At 35.9% G+C, this 20692-nt stretch overlaps 1 protein-coding gene across 1 annotated transcript; it reads right to left on the bottom strand.

Moving 5' to 3' along the window:
• Nucleotides 1-510: 510 nt before the first annotated feature.
• LOC113708688 (phosphatase IMPL1, chloroplastic-like) lies at nucleotides 511-13329 on the bottom strand. Its single transcript, XM_027231258.2, has 10 exons — nucleotides 12774-13329; nucleotides 11106-11176; nucleotides 9577-9710; nucleotides 8398-8486; nucleotides 5353-5410; nucleotides 5132-5184; nucleotides 4445-4543; nucleotides 4125-4238; nucleotides 2263-2364; nucleotides 511-797 (listed from the first exon to the last, which is right to left on the bottom strand). The coding sequence occupies exons 1-10, from the start codon at nucleotides 13101-13103 to the stop codon at nucleotides 699-701; spliced, it is 1149 nt and encodes a 382-aa protein (XP_027087059.2). The 5' UTR covers nucleotides 13104-13329; the 3' UTR covers nucleotides 511-698.
• Between the last annotated feature and the right edge of the window lie 7363 nt (nucleotides 13330-20692).

Genomic DNA, 20692 nt, shown 5'->3' with positions numbered 1-20692 from the left:
ATTTCAGTTTGTGACATCTATTCTAGACATTAGTTCACCAAAGATTGCATTTGTGTTCAGACATGTGAAATCCCTTGTACTCGTAGTACCAAATGCTAGAGGACATTCCAATGCCATGCATTTGGGCCAATTTCCTTGGACATGAGAGACAAATATACAGAGAAACATACAATATCAGCAGAACCAAAATTCAAAAAGTTTCAAGGAATTCATCACTGAACAAAGAATGATCAGATGAAGGTGCAATTTTAAGTTTTATCCTGTGCCAGATGTTTAATGCAATGACTTAGTTACTGCTCCAGCTACCAAAGTATAGCATACAAGAAACAGAGGGGGACTTTTCAAGGGAGACAGAAAATGAGATATCTATTAAATGAAACTCAGACCCATATTTCATAAGCCCATTTCCTTGTCTACATCTCAATATCTATCTCTAAGAAATTATTATATATTTAGCTTACTAAAAGTAAAATTTTGAGTTTAGGATATGAAACAACTACTCACTTGCAATTTCAGCCAAAAAGAAAATGACGAACTTCAATTACTGTTGATTTTACATCAGTCGCAAGCATTCAGTAGTATAAGCTTGTATGGAAAGATATAGAATCTCAATAAAGATTAGAATTCAATGAAGTCATAGCCACCTAAACCTAACAGCAGGTCTTGTATCACAGGCACAAAAAGAACTATGTAGTATGTCAAATATCTGTACGGTAATTTTCTGGCTTGTACCACAAAGAGAAATCAATTCCTTTGTTCTTTAATCTCTCAGTTGCAGGACCAATTCTCTCCAGCAGCTGCACATTTAATACAAGAATATCAGGTGAAGACTAAGGAAAACAAACAAAATACAAAAAAAAAAATAAATGTTAATACTTTCTCATAAAAAATTTCCTATTCTAGTCAGCAATCACATTCTAAAATACAGATAAAGCACACGTCTCTGCAGCAGTCAGTCGTTTGAACTCAAACAGAAACAGACGAGTGGAACGAGGTAAACAGTAACGAAAACAATACACATTGTCACGAATACATCAACTGATGGCCCGCATATCCATGATCACAAATCCAGTAACAAGCCAGCAACTTCTGGCTGGTGGTAACAACCCAAAAAAGTGACTAAAAGGATTCAAATACATGAACTGAGGCAGAGGACAAGTGATGGTACTAACTAGGTAAATAAGAGAAAACAACATTACATATGTTATACACAATACCAGATATCACAATCATCCAGTTCTCCACCAGATTCCACACCAAACGTGTCCCCACGCCACTCTTTAGCTGTGCTAGTTTCCTGCTCTCCACAGACATCCACAGTTTTCATATGTTCCTACCTACTTTTACCCACCATTATTTGGTTTGGAAGCTCCTACAGCTTAAAATAAGTCCTAACTTCTTAAAATAAGTCCTAACAGCCAAGGATCCAGATGCACATTTAAGATGAATTTCATGTGCTAAGATGGATAGCAACATTTAGAAGGCCTTCTGGGGCTTGTGAGGAAAGTATAAGTTTGAGTAATCGATAAAAAATTCAGCTTCAGGGTGTGTCAGTTTGATGTGTCTTTTGATCCATTTCACCTATTGAATGGTTACCTACTCAAAGAAACTGTAATGGAGTAAAGTCCAGTCAAAATCATATAAAACAACCCAGATTCTTTTCGAAGTAACAATTAACTAGAATAAAGATCTTTGGAGGCAGCTATACTAGCACGAGATTGCCTACAACTTAATTTCTTCTTCTGATCAAAAGACTGTAAGCACTCCTTTGGAGTGCAGTGACTGGTAAAGTGCTTCTAAAATCAAAAGCTCCAACTTCAGCTTCATCCAAAAGTACTATTAAGTGAAAGTACCTAACCCAAGAATTATTAATGAAATTAAAAAGCACTTCACAACTGTAAAGATTCCAACTAAAAGCACCATAGTCCAGAACGAACTCTAAAGTAATTATACAAGATCTGGGTGGTCAGCCTCCAAATCAGATCCATAGTAAACAAGCTTGCAACCATCATGTTTTCTTTCTAGCAATTGTTAGAGAATATTTAGCTTTATTCCCCTGTTGGATTTCATTCACGATTTGATGCATATATGGGATAATCATATAAAATATTCTGTTACAGGGAAAAAACGCACGCGCGCGCGCACAATTACACCTTACGCAAAGATTGCTGTTTCTTAGTTAAAGCATCACGAGCTTAAATCTGGGCTCATCACTGACAAGAAATTAAATTGTGAATGCAGTAGATAAGGGGGATAATTAACCTTTGCATGCAATACACCATTGGATACCAAGACTGATCTATCAAATACTGAAAACTTCCCACCATCCATGCAAGAAACTGCTCCTCCAGCCTCTTCAACAATCTGTTAGAATTTGCAATAACACATATTCCATTATGAGTCAAGAGCAGCCAGCAATAACCACAAGAAGCGAAAGTGACAACTATCACTTTTAAAACCCTGAATCTTGAATGAAAATATATAATCAGAGCATCCAAATTCTTTATCAAAGTTTGTACCTCAAAGAAGTACATTTAGTTTAAATACTGCAAAATTCTTAACTAATCTATGAAAGACTTCATATAACACAGTTCTAAGCATCATAAGTTGAGCCATTATTCTGTTGTGATCTAAAAGCCACCTTAATCTCTGTTATTCTCACTTTTGAGAATAGTTATTAAACCTGGCCTGGCCCGGTGGTTTGACCAGTTAACAAGGTGAACAGGCCATTAGGCCAGGCTGGGTAGCTAATCTGACTGGACAAGGCACTCAACCGCTAAATTTCAATGACTCAGCGGCTCAACCAGAAGAACCAGGAACCCATGAGGTTTTTTAAGAAACCCTGGTCTGTGAATTTTGGAGAAAAAAGTTAATCACATGCTGCTGCTTCATTTCAAACATGCAATCTCCAACATGAGGTGGCAAGCCTCCCCGCTGGGCCAGTAGCTCTCCTGATGTTAGTTGAAGGTTTTCTATATATTTATTTATTTCTTAACGTCCTCCCTTTATTGAAGCCTTTTGTAAAAGCTTCATTATGCCCTCATCCTCTGTGCTAAAAATTAAGAAATTAATAGCCAAAAGATATATTACTGCAATTCAATATCAATCAAAATGATATATTATTACAACTCATCCACAAGACAAATTTGATTCAAAATAAAATTTTACCTCTGGAAGTTAAATTAAATGAAATAAAAATTTACACTTGAAAGTTGGTTTGAAATACTAGTGAAATTTATTGCTCTCAATCCTTAAAAGTAGTTACTTACTTAACATTTCATTGAAAACTGAAGAAAAATTTTGTTGTAAATTGTAACATAGTCTGTTAATATCTACGCTTGCATTAAAAAGTATAAGTACACTATATTTAATTTTACACTTGAAAGTTGGTTTGAAATACTAATGAAATTTATTGCTCTTAATCCTTAAAGTAGTTACTTACTTAACATTTCATTGAAAACCGAAGAAAAATTTTGTTGTAAATTGTAACATATTCTGTTAATATCTATGCAATATATATTGCATTAAAAAGTATAAGTACACTATATTTAATTTTAAGATCAGATTCAATCAACCACCCACTGGTTGAATCTGTAACCCATTGACCCACCCCTTTCACCGGTTTCCTGTCCGGGACAGATTTAATAAGTATGGTTTTGAGGCTATATTGTTACATTAGCTCATAAAGGAAGCATTCACTTTATTGGAGACACTGCTTCACCAAAACTTTTCCCTGCTCAGTTGACTTATAGTCACTGCAATCTTTACAAGAAAAATGCAGGCATATCTTACACTTCATGCTGATAATAAGCAGATGGCATACAGATGGAAAGGATAGCAAAAAATTCCTAATTTAGCAGAAAAGTCCCAGTACGTTCTTTTTGGTAAGTAAACATCCTATTTATTTGAAGTTCAATAAAAGTTAGACAGCAATGTTGTGTCAAAATAGACCATTGTCAATCTGTATCATTAAAGCACTAGATCGAAAGAACATAAAAGAAATAAAACTGTACTCTCAATGAAATAAGCCTGATACTTGAATTTCTACAGGAATATTTGGAAAGTAAACTACAGACTCATCTTTTGCAAGTTTAAAATGGCACAATAAAAAAGGAAAAAATTACCAATACACCAGCTGCCATGTCCCAGGGTTTTAGACGATATTCCCAATAGGCTTCAGCAATCCCAAAAGCAACATGGCACATGTCCACGGAAGCAGCTCCAAGCCTTCTAACACCCTGACCAAGAAGAGCACAAACAGACAGATAGACACATAATAAGATGGAGAAAGAAAGATAGAAATAAATAAGTTAACCATTAGTTCTTAGTTCGAAAAAGAAATAAGTGTTTTTATATTTGGGATTAAATAAAGCTAACAACTAAAAAAGGTAACTCAGGATTATGGTTTCTTTTAGTTTATATAGTAAGTAGAAGAGAGTTGTACCCTGCTAACATCAGTAAATTCCTTGAATAAATCAATGTTGGTAGCCCATGCATCATCATGTTCATATCCAAATCCAGTCACCAGAAGCGATTTTTCCACCTAAATGTCAACAAGTACAAAACGAATGTTAGCTGGGAGCAAAAGAAATTCAAATTAATAAATCATAAACACCTAAATAGGAAGTGACATATTAATGTAAGTTATTGTTAGTATGATACAGTTGATCAAACAGATTGCTTAACAGATATATTGTGGCTTTCAATGTAAGCACATTGAAATTGTTACACAGAAGAATATATTGTAAGCAACATAAGATTTGTCACCATTTCCTTGTATAGCTTTCCAAGAACTCAGAAGAACTGGAAACTAGTTCTTGCATAGGGCTTAGATTGGCATTGTCTGATGTAACAGCTTAAGAACTGGAATTGAAATGCTACCCTTGTGTAAAATCTGAAATTCTCTGATCAACAAAAGTTTCTTACTTTGCAAAAAAAAAAAAAAAAAGCTTGAAGCAAGCAAAATGCTGGATTTTAATACTTCTGAGAAATGCTGTTGCCATGAGATGTGCATGTCCTTTATAAATATTAACTCAGAACAAGTTACTTCATGTAGCCATCTAAGACCATGAAACTATACAATAACCAGAATCTCATTAACATTTTATCTGAATGTGGTACAATCACTAACCTTATCAGTTTGACTGACATGAATCTTTTCACCATTGGCAAAGGCACCTTCACCTAATAAAATCAAGATTAGCAATTAACCAATTAATCAGTATTTGTCTTAAATCCAATACTAAAAGAGAGAACAAAAAGTAGGGGGTCAAACTGAACTGGACTAAAGTAAGTAACTAAAAGAGAAAACAAATAGAAAAACTTGAACTGGGCTAAAGTAAGTTTTCTTACCAGAAGCTGCAGAAAAGGTGCGAGTATTCCAGCACATGGGGCCGCCAACAAACTCTACCTACAGATATGCAACTGCATAATCAACATGAAGTTACAAAAAAGGAACTGTCTTTTTTTCAAGATCAATAACATGGGCAAATTCTGGGTTTATTTACCTTTCAATATGCTTGGAAATTCACAATTAATCAGAGTATAACCATAAAAGATCCTTGAAATGTCAATTTTTAAGTAAGAAGTACAAATTATAAAGAGAAAATGCCGAATGTGAATCCCACCTGCATGTCACTGAAAGTTTAATTTTAATACTATTCAAAAAGTAAAAGACAACTTGAGTTCCTTGAGAGGAGTAGATTCTCTTTTTGACTCTCAACAGTATCAGGAAAAATTGCTAATCAACAATATTACATTTGGAACACTGTCTTTTAAACATCAGATGCTTAACAATGCACCCTTCTGTTCCACACCCTAAAAAGTGTCTCTGTACTAATCAAATTGCTGCTATTCAAAGTTTACAAGAGCATAAACATTTCGATTTAGATTTTTATAACCATCACATACCGTCATAAAGGAGTAAGTAAATGATTCCTGGTGCTGCCTGTGTTTATGACCATGGTTGTATGATAAAGGGGCATTTGTGGTTACACACACATACTCATAGAGACACGGTGCTCAACAGATGAAGTACCCATAGGCTGTAGCCACTGAAGCTTAAAAGTTTGCACAGGCACATTCTCCCTAAGCAAATTTGTAGTGAAACTGGAATTTAAGGTTCAGAACCTAGCTTGACGATGTGTTTGATTTTTCGGGGAGAAATGATGCAGCAGCTATGATGTAGCTAGAAAAGGCCAAACCTATTGGAGACTTTAAGTCAAAGTAGGTCATCAGAAAAGCTTTCATCCAAGGCTAGGTCCCGATGGTAAGTGTTCGTAATGTTTGGACTGCAAAGTTCTCTGCTAGCAAGGCAAATTATTGCCAAAAAAATGCTGTTTGGATTGCTACAACATTGTCCAAAAAAAAAAAATCTTAGTGCTCAGTTTTCCATCCAATGGCAGTTGTGATCATAACGGAACATTTCTGTAAGATAATTTGGTGCATCAAATGCTAAGTGATTTAATTGCTTTTCCATTAAAGAATACAAGATCAATGGCCCAGTTCTAATGGAAATTGGACTCTTCTCAGATAAGACTTTACTCCTAACCACAACCCTATCCTTACTTCTGAGCTATCCTACCCACTGACTCTTAAAACAAACTCACGAGGAACTGGCTGTCTTGGGAAGAAATGAAGTAAGCCATGGCTCACCAATTTCTACCAGCAGATCACAAGCAAAGAAATGCATACAGTTTGTGCAACTAATGCAAGAGAATATGAGAGTATGTGACAATACTAGTAAATTCCGTGACTTGCCTACTTGCTATTACTTAAATAGATGGAACAACAGTGCATGATTGATATGTCGGAAATAGGATTAAAATCTTTGTTTTCCTTAAAAGTTGCTTCAGTAAAGGTGTATTAATTGGCGGATACCGACTCAAGTTGCTTCTTTCAATGAGGATACGTCCAAAATTCCCCCCGAAGGTTGCTATCCAAATTGTTCGTAAGAAGGTGAGTTCACTGACATAAAGTTCACTTAAAAAACCTGTTAATAACCCACAGAATCACCATGATGGCCACCAAAGAAAGAGCTTCATTAGCTTTCAACTTCACAATATGTTCACAAAGTTTCCCATAAAGGCTCCTCTGAAAAATGTCTAGAGAGAAGACAAATCCACTCAAGAAATACATGTGCAGTTCCTTTCAAATTTAGCTTCAGAAAAATGATATCTACCTGTGGATTCAGTCAAGACACAAATCAGCATGGCTATAGCCATAGAAGTCATAGACAGCCACCTTCAAAACTTTATTAACATTCCAGTTGATTCATCAACTAAAATTTTTTTTATGTAACTCTTCCTGTGGATTTAGCATTGGAAATTGTCATTCTTGATGATTTTTTTTTTCTTTCCTTCTGAGATTAATGAGATCTTTTTCAAAATATCTAGACGAAAATCAAGACATGAAGCACAAGCATGTTTAAAAATCTATTTTTCAACCAGGCAGGTGGAGGCTAAATTAGTTTGACTGGAGTTAAAACTTTAAATAGTTTAACACTTAAACTTTGATTTGGTTGCTCAAATTTAGTTTGACCATACATGGCACTATCTCCAGGTTCATTCTCTCATTCTCTTCATCCTCCCCCTTCTTATGGCCCGTGATGGATTCTGTTGATCAATCAGTGATGCTCAACCTTGATCATCAGATGATTAGCTCGTTAGTTAGACAGTTGACAGAATCAGTTTTTGTAGCCACGTAGTAGAGTTTGTTACAGCTAGATGGAATTTAGTTAGTCGTTTTAGCTATAGTAGCCGGATTGTATAGTCAAGCTAGCTTCATAATTAATCAACTGAATGTATTATGGAGGCTATTGTCAGATGTAATTTCTCCTCTTTTCTCTAACACAATCTCTCCCATTTTCCTCTCTCCACTGTCTTTTCGTTCTCTTCTTTTCTGATTCTCTTCTCTCCCTACTCTCTGATACTCTTCCTCTCATTTTTGATATCTGATTAAGCCATAACACCAGCCACCCCCCCCCCCAAAAAAAAAACCCATGGGGCAGCCTTTCTGATTCAATTTCAGTCAAAATGGAGGCAGCCTACTTATAGCTGCCAAGTCCAACGGGTCAGAATATGAAAGAAACTTGTGTTTATGTGGTATACAAAAAAAAATAAGGATCAAAGCAGTGGTGAATTTCAAAATTACAGCTTAGTCTCTCAGGTTTATGAATTGCTACTAAGCAAACACATAATTCAGGTTCTAACACAACCTAGTGCACCTATGACTTAAACTGTCATTTAACTGTACCAAACACATGTTTAAAAAAAGTTAGGCTGACCTAAATGAGCAAATTTATAAAGAAAGAAACCATGTGCTAATCTAGTAACTCCAACTTAACAAATGAAAATAAGCTTATGTCAATGCGATAGAATAAGCTCTTCCATTGCTTACCACAGTGGCGGCAGCTGGCTTGCCTCTAAACAATACTGCAACAGATACAGAAAAGCTAGGATAACCATGTGCAAAGTTTGTGGTCCCATCTACATTGTGGAAAAGAGGTAGGCTCAATAATCCTTTCATATAGAGAGAGCAGTATAGCAGCACCTAGAACTAAAAAAATAAAAATAAAAATATAGCACCAAGAACAGATGCTACTATGTCTTTGAGTAGTCTGTAGAACAGGATAGCAAAAAGCCAAACTAACTGGAAAATGTAGTTGACCACCTTCATGCACTGTATTTGAGCAATGAAAAATAAAAAGATTTTCAAATGAAGCATTCAAATTACTCCTACAGGGAGCCCTCAAAACTATGACACTCAATACACTGGTACTAGAATTCATGGAATATATTAGAAAGAAATATTGTACGAATTCCACCAAGGCATGTCAGTTTTCATGCTTTCAAGAATTTTTGAATTTCATGCTCTCAAAGATGAAATCTCTTGATTCATAGCTGCTTGTATTTTGTTGATGGAATGCTCCGGTTCAAGGCTCTCTTTGCAAAGACTTAGATTCTGGGGTTGGTGAATATGGAATTTATGCCCAGCACTGTACTAATGCTCAATTTCTAGCCAAGTTATGCAGCAGTCTGACAACATCACAGGCAAACTCTGTTTGTGGGTTTGTTCTCCAAAGTTCAAAATAAGCTATAAGCAGCTTTGTGATATTAATAAACAATTAATATTGAAAATTTGTTATAAAAATTCTAAGTATGGATTTGCTTTCATTTTCTGAAAGCTAAAAGATGTTTCCAAATGCAACTCAAGTTGCTTACTAAAACAGCTTATTTCAATTTCAATTAGGCAGCTTATAACTTGTTTTAAGCTGTTGAGAACAAGCCCTTATACATGATAAGCAAGTAAAGAAACAGGAAAGTAAAATTAGATAAACAAACTACATCGCACAATGGAAATGATAAGCCAAAACATGGAATGATGTTATCACATAGACACAAGAAGATGGTCCAAAATGTAAAGTGACCACACTGTCAGAAAAGATACAGGTAACTATACAGAAAACCACTTCAAGCAGCTTGCAAAAGTCTAGTCAAGTTCCATAAAGATAAGGAATTCAGGATAAATATCATGTAAATCTGTATGTAGACAAATTAACAGATTTATGAGCCAAACCTAAAGGATCGATACACCAAAGGTAATCAGAGGAAGAATCTCCTATAAGCCCTCCCTCCTCACCAAGAATTAGGTGATCTTGGAAGTTATTCCTGACAACATCTAGAATAGCAGCCTCACTCATTTTATCAGTGCTGGATAAGAATTCAATACAATAAATCAAGATGCAAAATTAGGAATAAGACTGCTTCAAAAAAATGACAATAGGAATATAAGAGAATTGTAGAACTGACATGCAATAATACAAACTGTAAAATTAAGATCAAGATATTGAGCAATAAAAGAGAAACTTTTTCATCTAAATCATAAAGCATGCCCTAAGCAGAAAATGCATAGAAGTGAGGGTAATATAACATGTCAAAATTAGAGAAACATAACTATAACAGCAGAAGAACAAGAGCTAGAAAGAGTAATATAACATGTCGAAAGTAGAGAAAAATAACTATAACAGCAGAAGAACCAGAGCTAGAAAACAAATGACAAAAAAATAAAAATCAAGAAAGGTAAGAACTTTGAAAGTTGAGATCAGGTACAGAAATAAGACAAAGCATATCTAGTACAGATGCATTTTAGGATAAGAAATTGCCAAAGCAAATATGAAACTGTTCAACGAATTTGGTCTCTGAAGCATTAACAAGTTGATCTGTGTCTGGTTAAACAAATTCAATTTTCTTAATCAAAGAGGCGAAAGACATCAAAAAAGAAAATGCTAAATTAGAAAAGATCACATATTTCACCTGTAGAATGTTTAACATTTTATGTATATACATAAAAAAATGTTGGTTTGGTGGATTAGGAAGACCCCAGTGACAGAGTTTCAGTAGTCTTGGACTGGAAATGCTGTATTACACTTTTTTGAGTTCATTTTGGTCTATGTTGAAAACAATAGCCATAACTAGGTGAACAGAATGGATGGAAATCATAGTACGAACAAGGTAAGAAGAATGTTTATGCATTCTTTTCGTGGTTGGGCACAAAGTGCAGATAGGAAGTCAAGGTGCCAATAACAATAGCTATAACTAAACGAAAGCAGCCAGAAAATCACGAATAAGTTAGTTCAATCCAACGGCATCTCTCTACAGGGAGTATTGATAGGTGCATCATGATAGAGGTTACCACATGGGTACAACGCACACTACAAAGATAGAAATTTTATGATTGCATGATAAACAGCATTTCTCCCAAAAAAAAAAAGGACATTAAGATATCATACAGCTGCACCTATGCCCTCCAGTTATGATATAGTTTAAACACAAAAGGGAAATGTGTAATACATGCATCAAGAATCACCCCACTAGGGTAAGCTTGACATGGAATTTGGATAAAAATAACTGCATTGTGATCTAATGTGAAATATGCTTACTACCTAACATATACATCAGTTTTAGCAACTCTCAAAACAAGCAACCAATCATAACACAATCAATTTCAAACAGTAACTAAACAATCAAAAGAATCGCTTAAATATGCTTAATTTTTTATTAACAGAGGTCTAAAGCACAAAAGCATAGGTACTCTATAATTCTTACTCAGTCACCAGATCGCTGAGCCCTATTTTATAGGCAATAGTTCGAGGCTTGTTCACAGTATCCATTACAACCTGAAATGAATTAAGAAAGCTTAATTAGATATCCAGAAATGATCTTGCTTTTCTTCAGAAATCAGAAAATAGTAGTGATTTAAAGCAATTAAAAACAATGGAAAGAGGAACCTATGTGCTCAGAATGAAGGATAATGACAGGGATTATAGACTGATGTTGACAAAGCGGAAGGAAATAAAATTATGAAAATGAAGATCAGAAGCATTTTTTCACTGATTCATCTGTAAGCAATGGTAAAGTCATCTAGAGGCAAAAGGATTTCAACGTAAAACATGCCATGCAACTGCATTTTGGAAAAAAAAAAAATTGCAGATTAATTCTATTCATGGTCATCCATTGAAAGAACATTGAAACCACAAAGTATAAAATAACTTGTCTTGATGCCAAAAAAAAAATTTCAAGACTGGTGGAATTTTCCCCATCTCTGTCCTACATCCAAGATTTACAAATATTGGCCTGCATCTCACAAATAGAACCAACAAAGCATTCTTGAATGCAAATGATTCAGTCGCTCAAAGAGATTAAAATGCAAAAATTGGCATGAAACAAAAAAGGAAAATAATATATTCTGTTGGATCATTACTAACTTGACAAATATGGATATAAGATCATTAAAGTAACTTAATTATAACAATGTTTCAGGCTTACGTATCTATTCCAACTATCATACTGCACGAACAAGCCTATATTAGCAACAATCTGAACAAGATTATTACCAGAACCAATGAATGTTATTTCATGGAATACAAGATTGTTTCTTTTTTGCCCACAGGTAAGCATGTCTTAACGTTACACTTTTACAAAGCACTATACCATCAACTCTTAAGAGTCCTGATCATCTTCTTATTTTTCCAGTCTTGTCTGCTACACTTACCAAATACTCTTCATTCACTCCAATAGAAAGACATTAAAATCCAGGTCTAAGCAATTTTATTTAACCATACCTTGATCAAGAAAATACCTTGGCAAATTTTATTAGGAAACCTTCTAAGAGAATTCTTCTATAAAAGCATGAAAGGCCTCATAGGGTTAACTTTTGCAGTCAAATTTTCTTCTATTTGGCATTGTTATAAAAGCCTTGGTGCATTTAAAAGTTGCAAGGACTTACGATCAACAATTTAGAACAGTACCGTTGCCAGAAAACACGAGATGGTTTTCTAAGCCATTCCATCCATCACTTTTTGTAACACCTAATAATTGACTTTGGGAATGGATATCACCCCCTCATTCCCTAGTGGCAACGAAAAGGAACTCGATATCACTTTCAATTAAACAATTCCAGTTTAGACGGTAATAAGGCTACTAATTTCCTTAAAGAACAGAAAAAGCTACTGAATCCACAGCTAGCCTTGGAAATGCTGTACAGGTAAAATTCTACATCATTAACAACTTTACGGATAGTGGCCAAAATAGCCAGATACAGATAGAGCCATCAATTGAAATCTCCCATCCAACAAACTTAATAAACTGCTACCAAACAACTAATTTCTCCAAGAAAGAAACGACAATAAAGCACTGATACTATATTCACCTTGAGACTGGTTTTTCTACACAATTGAGAAGTCATAAAAAATCAAGAGTTATATGGAATCAAACCTTAGCACCAGTCTCAGCTGCAGTTTGAACAACTTGAAGAAGCTTTTTGGAAGGAATTGGTCCAGTTGACTCAGCACCAACTTTAAAGAACTGCTTTTGATTTGAAACTTCAGAAAACACAGAGGCCTTGCAGCATAATCTTCTTGTGGGCATTGCTTTAAAAGCTGGTATGCTACAAAACCCATCTCTGCAACCCCTGAAAGAGTCCAAATTTGCATTGGAACTCCTAAAGTGTGAAACTTTAGGGTAATTACAGGGTAGAATTGATGTATGTTTTTGACAAAATTTGGAGCGTGTCAAAGTGGGTGAGAACAGAAATGATTTCCCCATCCGGAGCAGTTGAAGATTCCCCTTGGTTAACTTTTCCGGACTTTATGTTCCTTGTGCCCTGTCTGCAGAGTAACAAGAAAGTTGTAAGCTGTACTATTGCTATTACAGATGGCTTCTAGTATTCAATCTTGTTAGCGTGCATCATGTGCACGTGTTTTCCTCTGTCACCGAATACAAAAATGGATGATGGTATGTTTGAACCTAGCTTTGTCTTGTTGGACATGGAATATTGATGAAAATAGTTATGGGTGAACAGGAATATGCTCAATTAAATGACGGACAAGGGGCAGGAATGGTTGCAACCGTTGTTGACGGTTTTGATCATTTTCAACAGCGCGTAACTTTAGTTGCACAACGTGTAACTTTAGTACAAAATTTTGCGGACCCCACACATATTGTGAAAATCGATGTACAACTAATGATCTGGACCGCATAATTTTTTTTGGCTAAAATCTAGCTGTGAACAGTTCAGGAGCAGTCATTCTGAGGGTTAGGAGCGGGAACGGTCATCAGATGGACCGTTCCCAAGCTGTCTCCTCACAATCGTAGACGAAAGGATTACAACCAGCCACGTCGAATAGTTTTGGGAAGGTGGGAAAAACCACGGTGTTTCAATTAGTAATGGGAAAAAGAAAATGAAACTGCTAACGGATCCCGTCACGAAGCGTCAACTCCAGTCGAAAGCGCAAATAAAGCGTCAAACACAAATGCATCGTCAAACACAAAAGTCTTTTGCTTTCCCTCCACACTAACTATAGCCAAATTTCAGTCACTCACAACACCAGAAAACGGAAGCAAAAAGAGAAAATAAGAAAGTGCCTGGAGGCAGAACAAGCAAGTGGCTACAGGCAAGAAAGTGGCTGGGGCAAACTAGGAAAAGGGGAAAGTAAGGAAAAATACATTTGTGACTAAGGAGCAATCCAACATGCAGAGTTGTCGCGGTTTGAAATCTGGAAGGGCTTGGCAAAAGTGAATCAAAATGGTAAAGCGGAACGTTGGGGCATCTGGAGAAGAGAAAAGGCAAGAAACACCCAGGTAACAAAACAAAATGTTATGACATCACTTTCGAAACTTAACAAGGTGGTGAAGCGATGGGAGTAGTTGTTATTTTCGAACAATGTCATAAATGAATAGGTTAATTGATCTTTAATGATTTTGATGGAACAGAATGTTTATTGGTACTAAATAGTATAAGGTATGCAATTTGGTGGCCAACATTGAGAAGGACAGGTGCAGAAAACTTAGTGCGCCAAGTATTTGCAAAATCGTGTGAATGGGATGTGGAATTGGTTGTGTAATAATATAACAGGTGTACTAGTTATTGCTTTGAACTTATTGCTGATTTTGTTGGCTAGCAATGGTTGTGGGTGGATTATAGTTTGTTTGTTTGTGGTTTGTACATCCTATTGATGGTGACATACAAAGCAAAAAAAAAAGTGTTACAAAGATAGTTCCCTTAAGTATGTATCAGAGTGTTGTATAAGAGACATTTGATATAAATAAATAGTGACGCAGAGTAAAATTGTTAAGCGGCGTGAATGCATATAACACTGAGATTGATAGATGCATTGTGGGTAAAAAGATTACAAGTTGTTTTAACTAGGCATGTTAGACAGCAGGTTAGATAACTGTTACATGCAGTGATTCAGAAGTTACAATAGCAGAATTGATATGTAAAATTGCATGAACATATTGTGAACTTTCTAGATATTGTTTGTTAGTTAACTCATATTTGTATAAGCACAGGATAAAGAGAAGAAGAAGTCGATTGTTTGGAATTTGATAGGTAGGGCAGCAGACGACAAGCTGAACAAAGTACGAAAAATGATTTACATAGTGTTCAGTTTGACATACAGTATGTCAAACTGAGTGTGGAAAAAAGGTTATAAGTTTTGCTCCGCTAGTATGATTGGACATGAAGTTGGATAAGTGTAACACGCAGTGACTTAACAATTACAATATAAGAACTGCTCTATAAAATACTATATTACATAATTGTTCAATTGGTACCTCACAATTGATACATAACTCATATGTGTATAGTAGGACAAGAAATAGAAGAAGAAATCGATTGCGTAAAAAATAATAAATGAGTGAGAGTAGATCGTAAGTGAAATTTGCCAGGCAGAATAATTAACTCACTGTTAATTTTGGACAAACATAGTGTGGAACAAAAGTTACAAATTTTTGAAAGTATTGTTACTGAGATTTGAGAGTGATGTATTATATATGTTATTACTTTGTAATGCATTCAAAATAACCTGGGAAAGCATAATAGAACTGAAGTGCAGTTGTATAACTCTTAGTTCAGATGGCAGGAAAAAGATCGAGAACTTCAAATGGCCAAGGTGGTAGAGATGAACCAGCAAGAAAGTTTGGTGACAAAGAACCCGAGACTTCATCTAAATCACTTAATATGTAAGTGGCTAGTGTTTGTGTCTCACAATTTGTATAGCACTCAAAAAGTGAGATTGGTGATAATTAAGCGGCATATTGCAGTGGGAAGAAGGCGGGAAAAAAAAAGGAAAAAAATGACCGCAAACACAACTGAAGATGAGCAAATGGAGGTAGCAGGAACAAGTGAGGTTGCGGAACCACTTCCACCGTTGAATCCATGGATGAAGTTCAGGTCAGATTGTAGGTAATAGAAAATAGCAATCATTGTTTAATAGCACTATTAAATTTGTTTCACTGGACTTTGTGGGCAGGAAAAAGTATCAGTGTAAGGTTTCGGCGAAAGGAGTAAAGGTGACAGAGGTATGCATATCCATCATAATAAAGAAAGCAATTAATCTACTATTTAGAAAGAAGTACATGGAATATAAGTGAGGACACAAGAAGTAGATGAGTTTAACGTGGCTGATATTACAATGTAGTATAATAATATTGCCCGAGCAGCATACAATGAGTTGAGTAAGGAAGACATGATGAAGCGAAAAGATGAGTACCTGAAAGAGAAAGAAGCATGTGAGAAAGAAATGGCACGCCTTGGAAAGTCGACAGTGCAAAAAACACGGGCTACGGCTAAGGTAAACAGAATTTATAAACTGTCAAGCACTTGATGAAAAGCACTACCTGGCTAATGCATATATATACAACTTGGTTGTAGAATCAAAAGTACACCATACGCTGCTCGCCAAATCAAATGGTCACATTTATTTCAAGGATCGACGATACAAAGAAGCAGCAGATTAGAGAGATCGGGTTTAGAGGGCTACTAGACATACAGTGCCATTCCATTCCAAGTGATATAACAACTTGGCTAGTGGATAACTTTAATCGGACACTAAACAGCTTGCATCTACATGGAGACGGTGTACTGCCTTTAACAGGAAAAGATATAGGTTTAGTGTTGGGCATCCCAAATGAAGGGCGAGTACTAGTTGAAGATGCTGATGCTAGCGAGGTAGGGGGATCTGGGCCAAGACGTAGGACATACAAATGGTAAGAGCTACCAAATGAGTTGGTGTCCATGAGTCCTGGGGAAGAGTTCAAACTGCTGTTTGTTGCATTTGCTTGTGGATGTCTGTTAGCTCCAAGCACTAGGGCTAATCACAAAATAAAGCTTTGGAGTTGCATGCAAGAAGTTGATAAACTAGCCACTTTGAATTGGGCGGAACATGTTAGGAACGTGCTATGCAATAAGGTATTGGAGATACAGAAGAAAAGTAAAAAGCAGCACCAATACGTTGGAGGATGTATTTTTGTGTTATTGGTAAGAATATTTATCCTTCGCAAGCTGCATTGAAAACGGCTTTAATGAATATGGCATGTATGGATACACCACACACTTTGTGAGGGCAGTGTGTACATAATAATTATATGACATGTGAATACGATAATTGGGGTACCGTGTGTCAAAATGAAACAATTAACAATAAGGCAGACAATAATTTAGTCAACTAAAATAACATTAAAATTTTTCGCTCTATATATATTGCAGATTTATTATCTTGATCAAATGTCAAAATACTAAAACATAAAGTGTCGAGGACTATTCCAATAGCAAAGGCATGGACAGATGGTCTGATCTCGAAGGGGATGCATTGGAGATTGATAATCTTGGCAGCTATGGAAAAGAAAAGCTGGTAAGATTGGTATTATTAACAATACGTTCCAAATAAACTTATAATAATTTGTAGTCCAATTCATATACATTTCGAGGGTTGCTAATATATGTTGTCGTAGGTTGGACCACATGAATTAGTGGAGGCCAAAGTTGGCTCGTCGATGACTGAACTCCCCCTGATCTGGTTGGGGCAATGATGTCATGTCGATGTATGCATAAGTGACCTCAATATTTGGTAATGATAAATGTATGCAAACGTATTGTAAATCAGTAGGGATCTAATTTGACAAAGCATGCATACATCCTACAAATATGGAATGTACATGCATTCATACCATTAATATGATATGGAAAAAGAATGCATGTTGGTTGTGAAATGTTACTCGTGCCACATGCTGGATTGTGTAAAATAGGTCTGTAGAATTCATTTTTGAAATGTTGCAGGTTGAGCTCTCAGAACTGTATAAAATTACTGTTATGAGCCAACGGAGGATACAGAAGCTTGCAGAAATCATTTCTTCGCATCGGCGGGGAAAAGCAGCATTCGATTTGGTCGAATTATTGCACACGGGGAAAAAAATAAAGACCAGAAGGTGGCAATGCACCGAAATACCGATTGCGAAGAAGGATCTGAATATGAATCTGCAGAAGAAGGGCATGATGGTGAAAAGAACGAGAAAGATGATAAAGAAGATGCGGGTGCCAAAGATCATGATGAAAACCTTCAGGCTAGCGATGGTGAAGGAGCTGGTAGAGCAAGAGATGATGCTATGAATATAAGTAGGCAGCATAAGGGAGATGACCATAGAAATGACAAAGGTATAGTGACAAATAACAATGGGCAAACGAATGAAGGTCCTTACCCATTTTCGGGCATTGTGACACCAATGATAACAGTCACAAGTGTTGAAAGTAGACGACTAGCTGAAGTAAACAATGATTTCTTGGAGATGGGCAAGGAGCTGCATGCGAACATAGAAGATCAACAACAGCAGGAGCTGCATAATAGTAACAGCCGTGAATGTGGTGAAGATGTTTGTCTAGAGGAACAACCGTCATATCCCAGTCAGCTTGAAAATCTCGCATTTGATGCACACACTCCGAGAAGGCTGCATTCATATGGTCGAAATCGACAAGGTTGGTTCAATATTTTTGTCTATATTTTCATGGTTAATAAATAAATGTACGATACAGAACAATTTTAGAGAGCATTTTGAGAACTTACTTATATTCAGACTATATTTGATATATACTCTAATGAACAGTTACAAAGTGTTCATTGGTTATTACAAATACGTTGATCTCAAGTTACATGCAGAATATCCTTTTTTACAGTCTCCAGTTATAACATAAACTCTAATATCCTTAATCCTTGTCTTCAATTGTCTCAGGGAAGAAGGTTGAGTAAAGGCCTATTCGGGCAATGAAAAAGAGCACGACGTTAAGGTCGGCCGAGTATATCCTGCCGGCACTTGTGACAGTTAGCTTGTATGAGAAAAGGGTTGCTGCCTACACATGGGACCCAAACAAGAATCCCAAGTAAGTTTCTTACCATGGCTTTAGTCTGATATCAACATTTCCCATCATTTTTTTAAGCTATACAGAGTTGCTTATTGTACCAACTAATTATTGTAAAATCTTGTGTAATGCAATGATAGGGACATACTGGTTCAAATGTTCCAGTTCTCCCTAACACGCGTTGATTTAAAGATACTTGGCAATGGCATGCATGTCTCGAATCGGGTTAGAAAATTTAATGTTCATGGCCATGATTAGCTTGCTTTTCCAAGCTGCCTTGTGATTAATGATACAATACCTCTATATTATTTATTTGCTAATGTTTAATTGAAAAAAATCGATGGAGCATCAGGTCATGGACATGTTTGCCCGCCTACTAAATTGGGGTGGGAAAGGTGTCGCAAAGAATAATGTGGAACGTTACATCGTTGAACCCATAGCAGTTGTGAGTTTTTAAATTCACTTACCATGTATTGGCCAATTTATTTTTTAACCCAAGATTTGAAGTTTGCTACGACCTGAATATAAATGGATCAGTAATGGAACTGAAATCCCCAAACCTCTGTGTCACGTTGATGCTCGCAGGAAGGCATTCTGAAAATGCCAAATTTTGAATCACCTTTAAATATCAGCCTATCTGCCAAATTGGCGAAGTTGTTCAAGATACGGAGTCGTGAAGCGGAAGCAGATCCAGCCAACTGTTATTTGGTATGTAGTTACTATTGGTAGAGATGCTTTTTACTTAAATTTACAAAATAAGTCCTAAATTAATAATGTACTTTTGTATGCCTGTGTAATAAATTGCACTTGTGTTTAAGATACTAACCCCTATTTGCAATGGGGAGCATTGGTTTGTTTACTCCTTTGATGTCTCGCATGGAGTAGTTTACCTTCTAGACCCCAACACTGATCAACAAAAAAGCAAAGATATGGATGTTCTAAATCGTCTGGTACGTTGAATGAAATTCAATAATTATTGTAAGTCTTTTTTAATTCGATATATGAGTTTGTGCTTTGTTTTATTAACTTGTGTGCTTTGTAGAAGCGTGGTTTGGGGTTGGTTATTGCGACCAAATTTGGCAAGGAAATTGACTTTGCAAGTTTTTCCTTAGAAGTTGTCGATGTGCCACATCAATTGCGAGATAGAGTGTAAATTAATTTATGTTCTGTTATCAAGCATATTCATCACCTTGTTTCACTTTTTTTACTTCATTTTGCACTGATGACTACCTTTATCATGTTATCCTCAGTTACGACAGCGGTATCTTCACAATGGTATTCCTGGACCATTGGACTGGATAGTTGCCTGCACGTATCGATAAGGTATTGCTAACTTTCTGGCATGATTGAATTGTATTATGAAAAAAATGTTGTTAGACTTCACACGTTATCGTCTAACATAATTTTGCTGGTTTGATTAAACTAGACAAATAGTGGCAAGTATCGAGTACTATACACGACTTGATTGTGCATGTTAGAGTAAAATTCAAAATTGACGGATATTATAGCAACCTCACAAATTCCAAAAAGAAATAGTTGAAGTATCGGCCGAGGTCTTGAAGTTGAGACTATTCTGTAAACTGTTATCAAGAAATACAGATATTTTGTTTCGAAACAAAGATTTTTTTTGCTAAAGTTTAGAACCCTGATGAAGGGCATCTTTAATGTCGGAACACTTAAACAAATTTTTTTGGAAGGCTTAATGCAAGCCAAATTGGAATGTGTAAATGTCGATTACGACGTAATTAGTTATTTATGCTATATATCAATTGTCTCGGTTGTGCTTTATTGCAATTTTTCAATTATCGTCTTTTCTATGACTTAACTGTTGTGTGACAACCGCTCATCAGGGTTGAATTGCAAGTTTAATTGGTTTACCCAAATGGATTTTGATAACAAACGGCGATTGTGTAAAAAATAAATCATGGCTGTTAGAAAAAATTTTAGTTACTTTTTTCGCCAGACTACTCTTTTAATGAGAATGAGTAGTTATATGATATTT

Source organism: Coffea arabica, chromosome 9c, assembly GCF_036785885.1.
Source record: "Coffea arabica cultivar ET-39 chromosome 9c, Coffea Arabica ET-39 HiFi, whole genome shotgun sequence".
NCBI classification, from domain to species: Eukaryota; Viridiplantae; Streptophyta; class Magnoliopsida; order Gentianales; family Rubiaceae; genus Coffea; species Coffea arabica.
This window is presented reverse-complemented; position numbering and strand designations above follow the sequence as displayed.

Excerpts from the sequence above, each read along its gene's own strand:
- LOC113708688 (XM_027231258.2), bottom strand. The coding sequence starts at position 13,103 with ATGGGGAAATCATTTCTGTTCTCACCCACTTTGACACGCTCCAAATTT. Across the intron at positions 8,487-9,576 it reads TTGGTGTATCGATCCTTTAG|ATGGGACCACAAACTTTGCA; the intron begins GTTTGGCTCATA and ends TCCACAATGTAG. Across the intron at positions 798-2,262 it reads ATGGTGTATTGCATGCAAAG|CTGCTGGAGAGAATTGGTCC; the intron begins GTTAATTATCCC and ends TTAAATGTGCAG.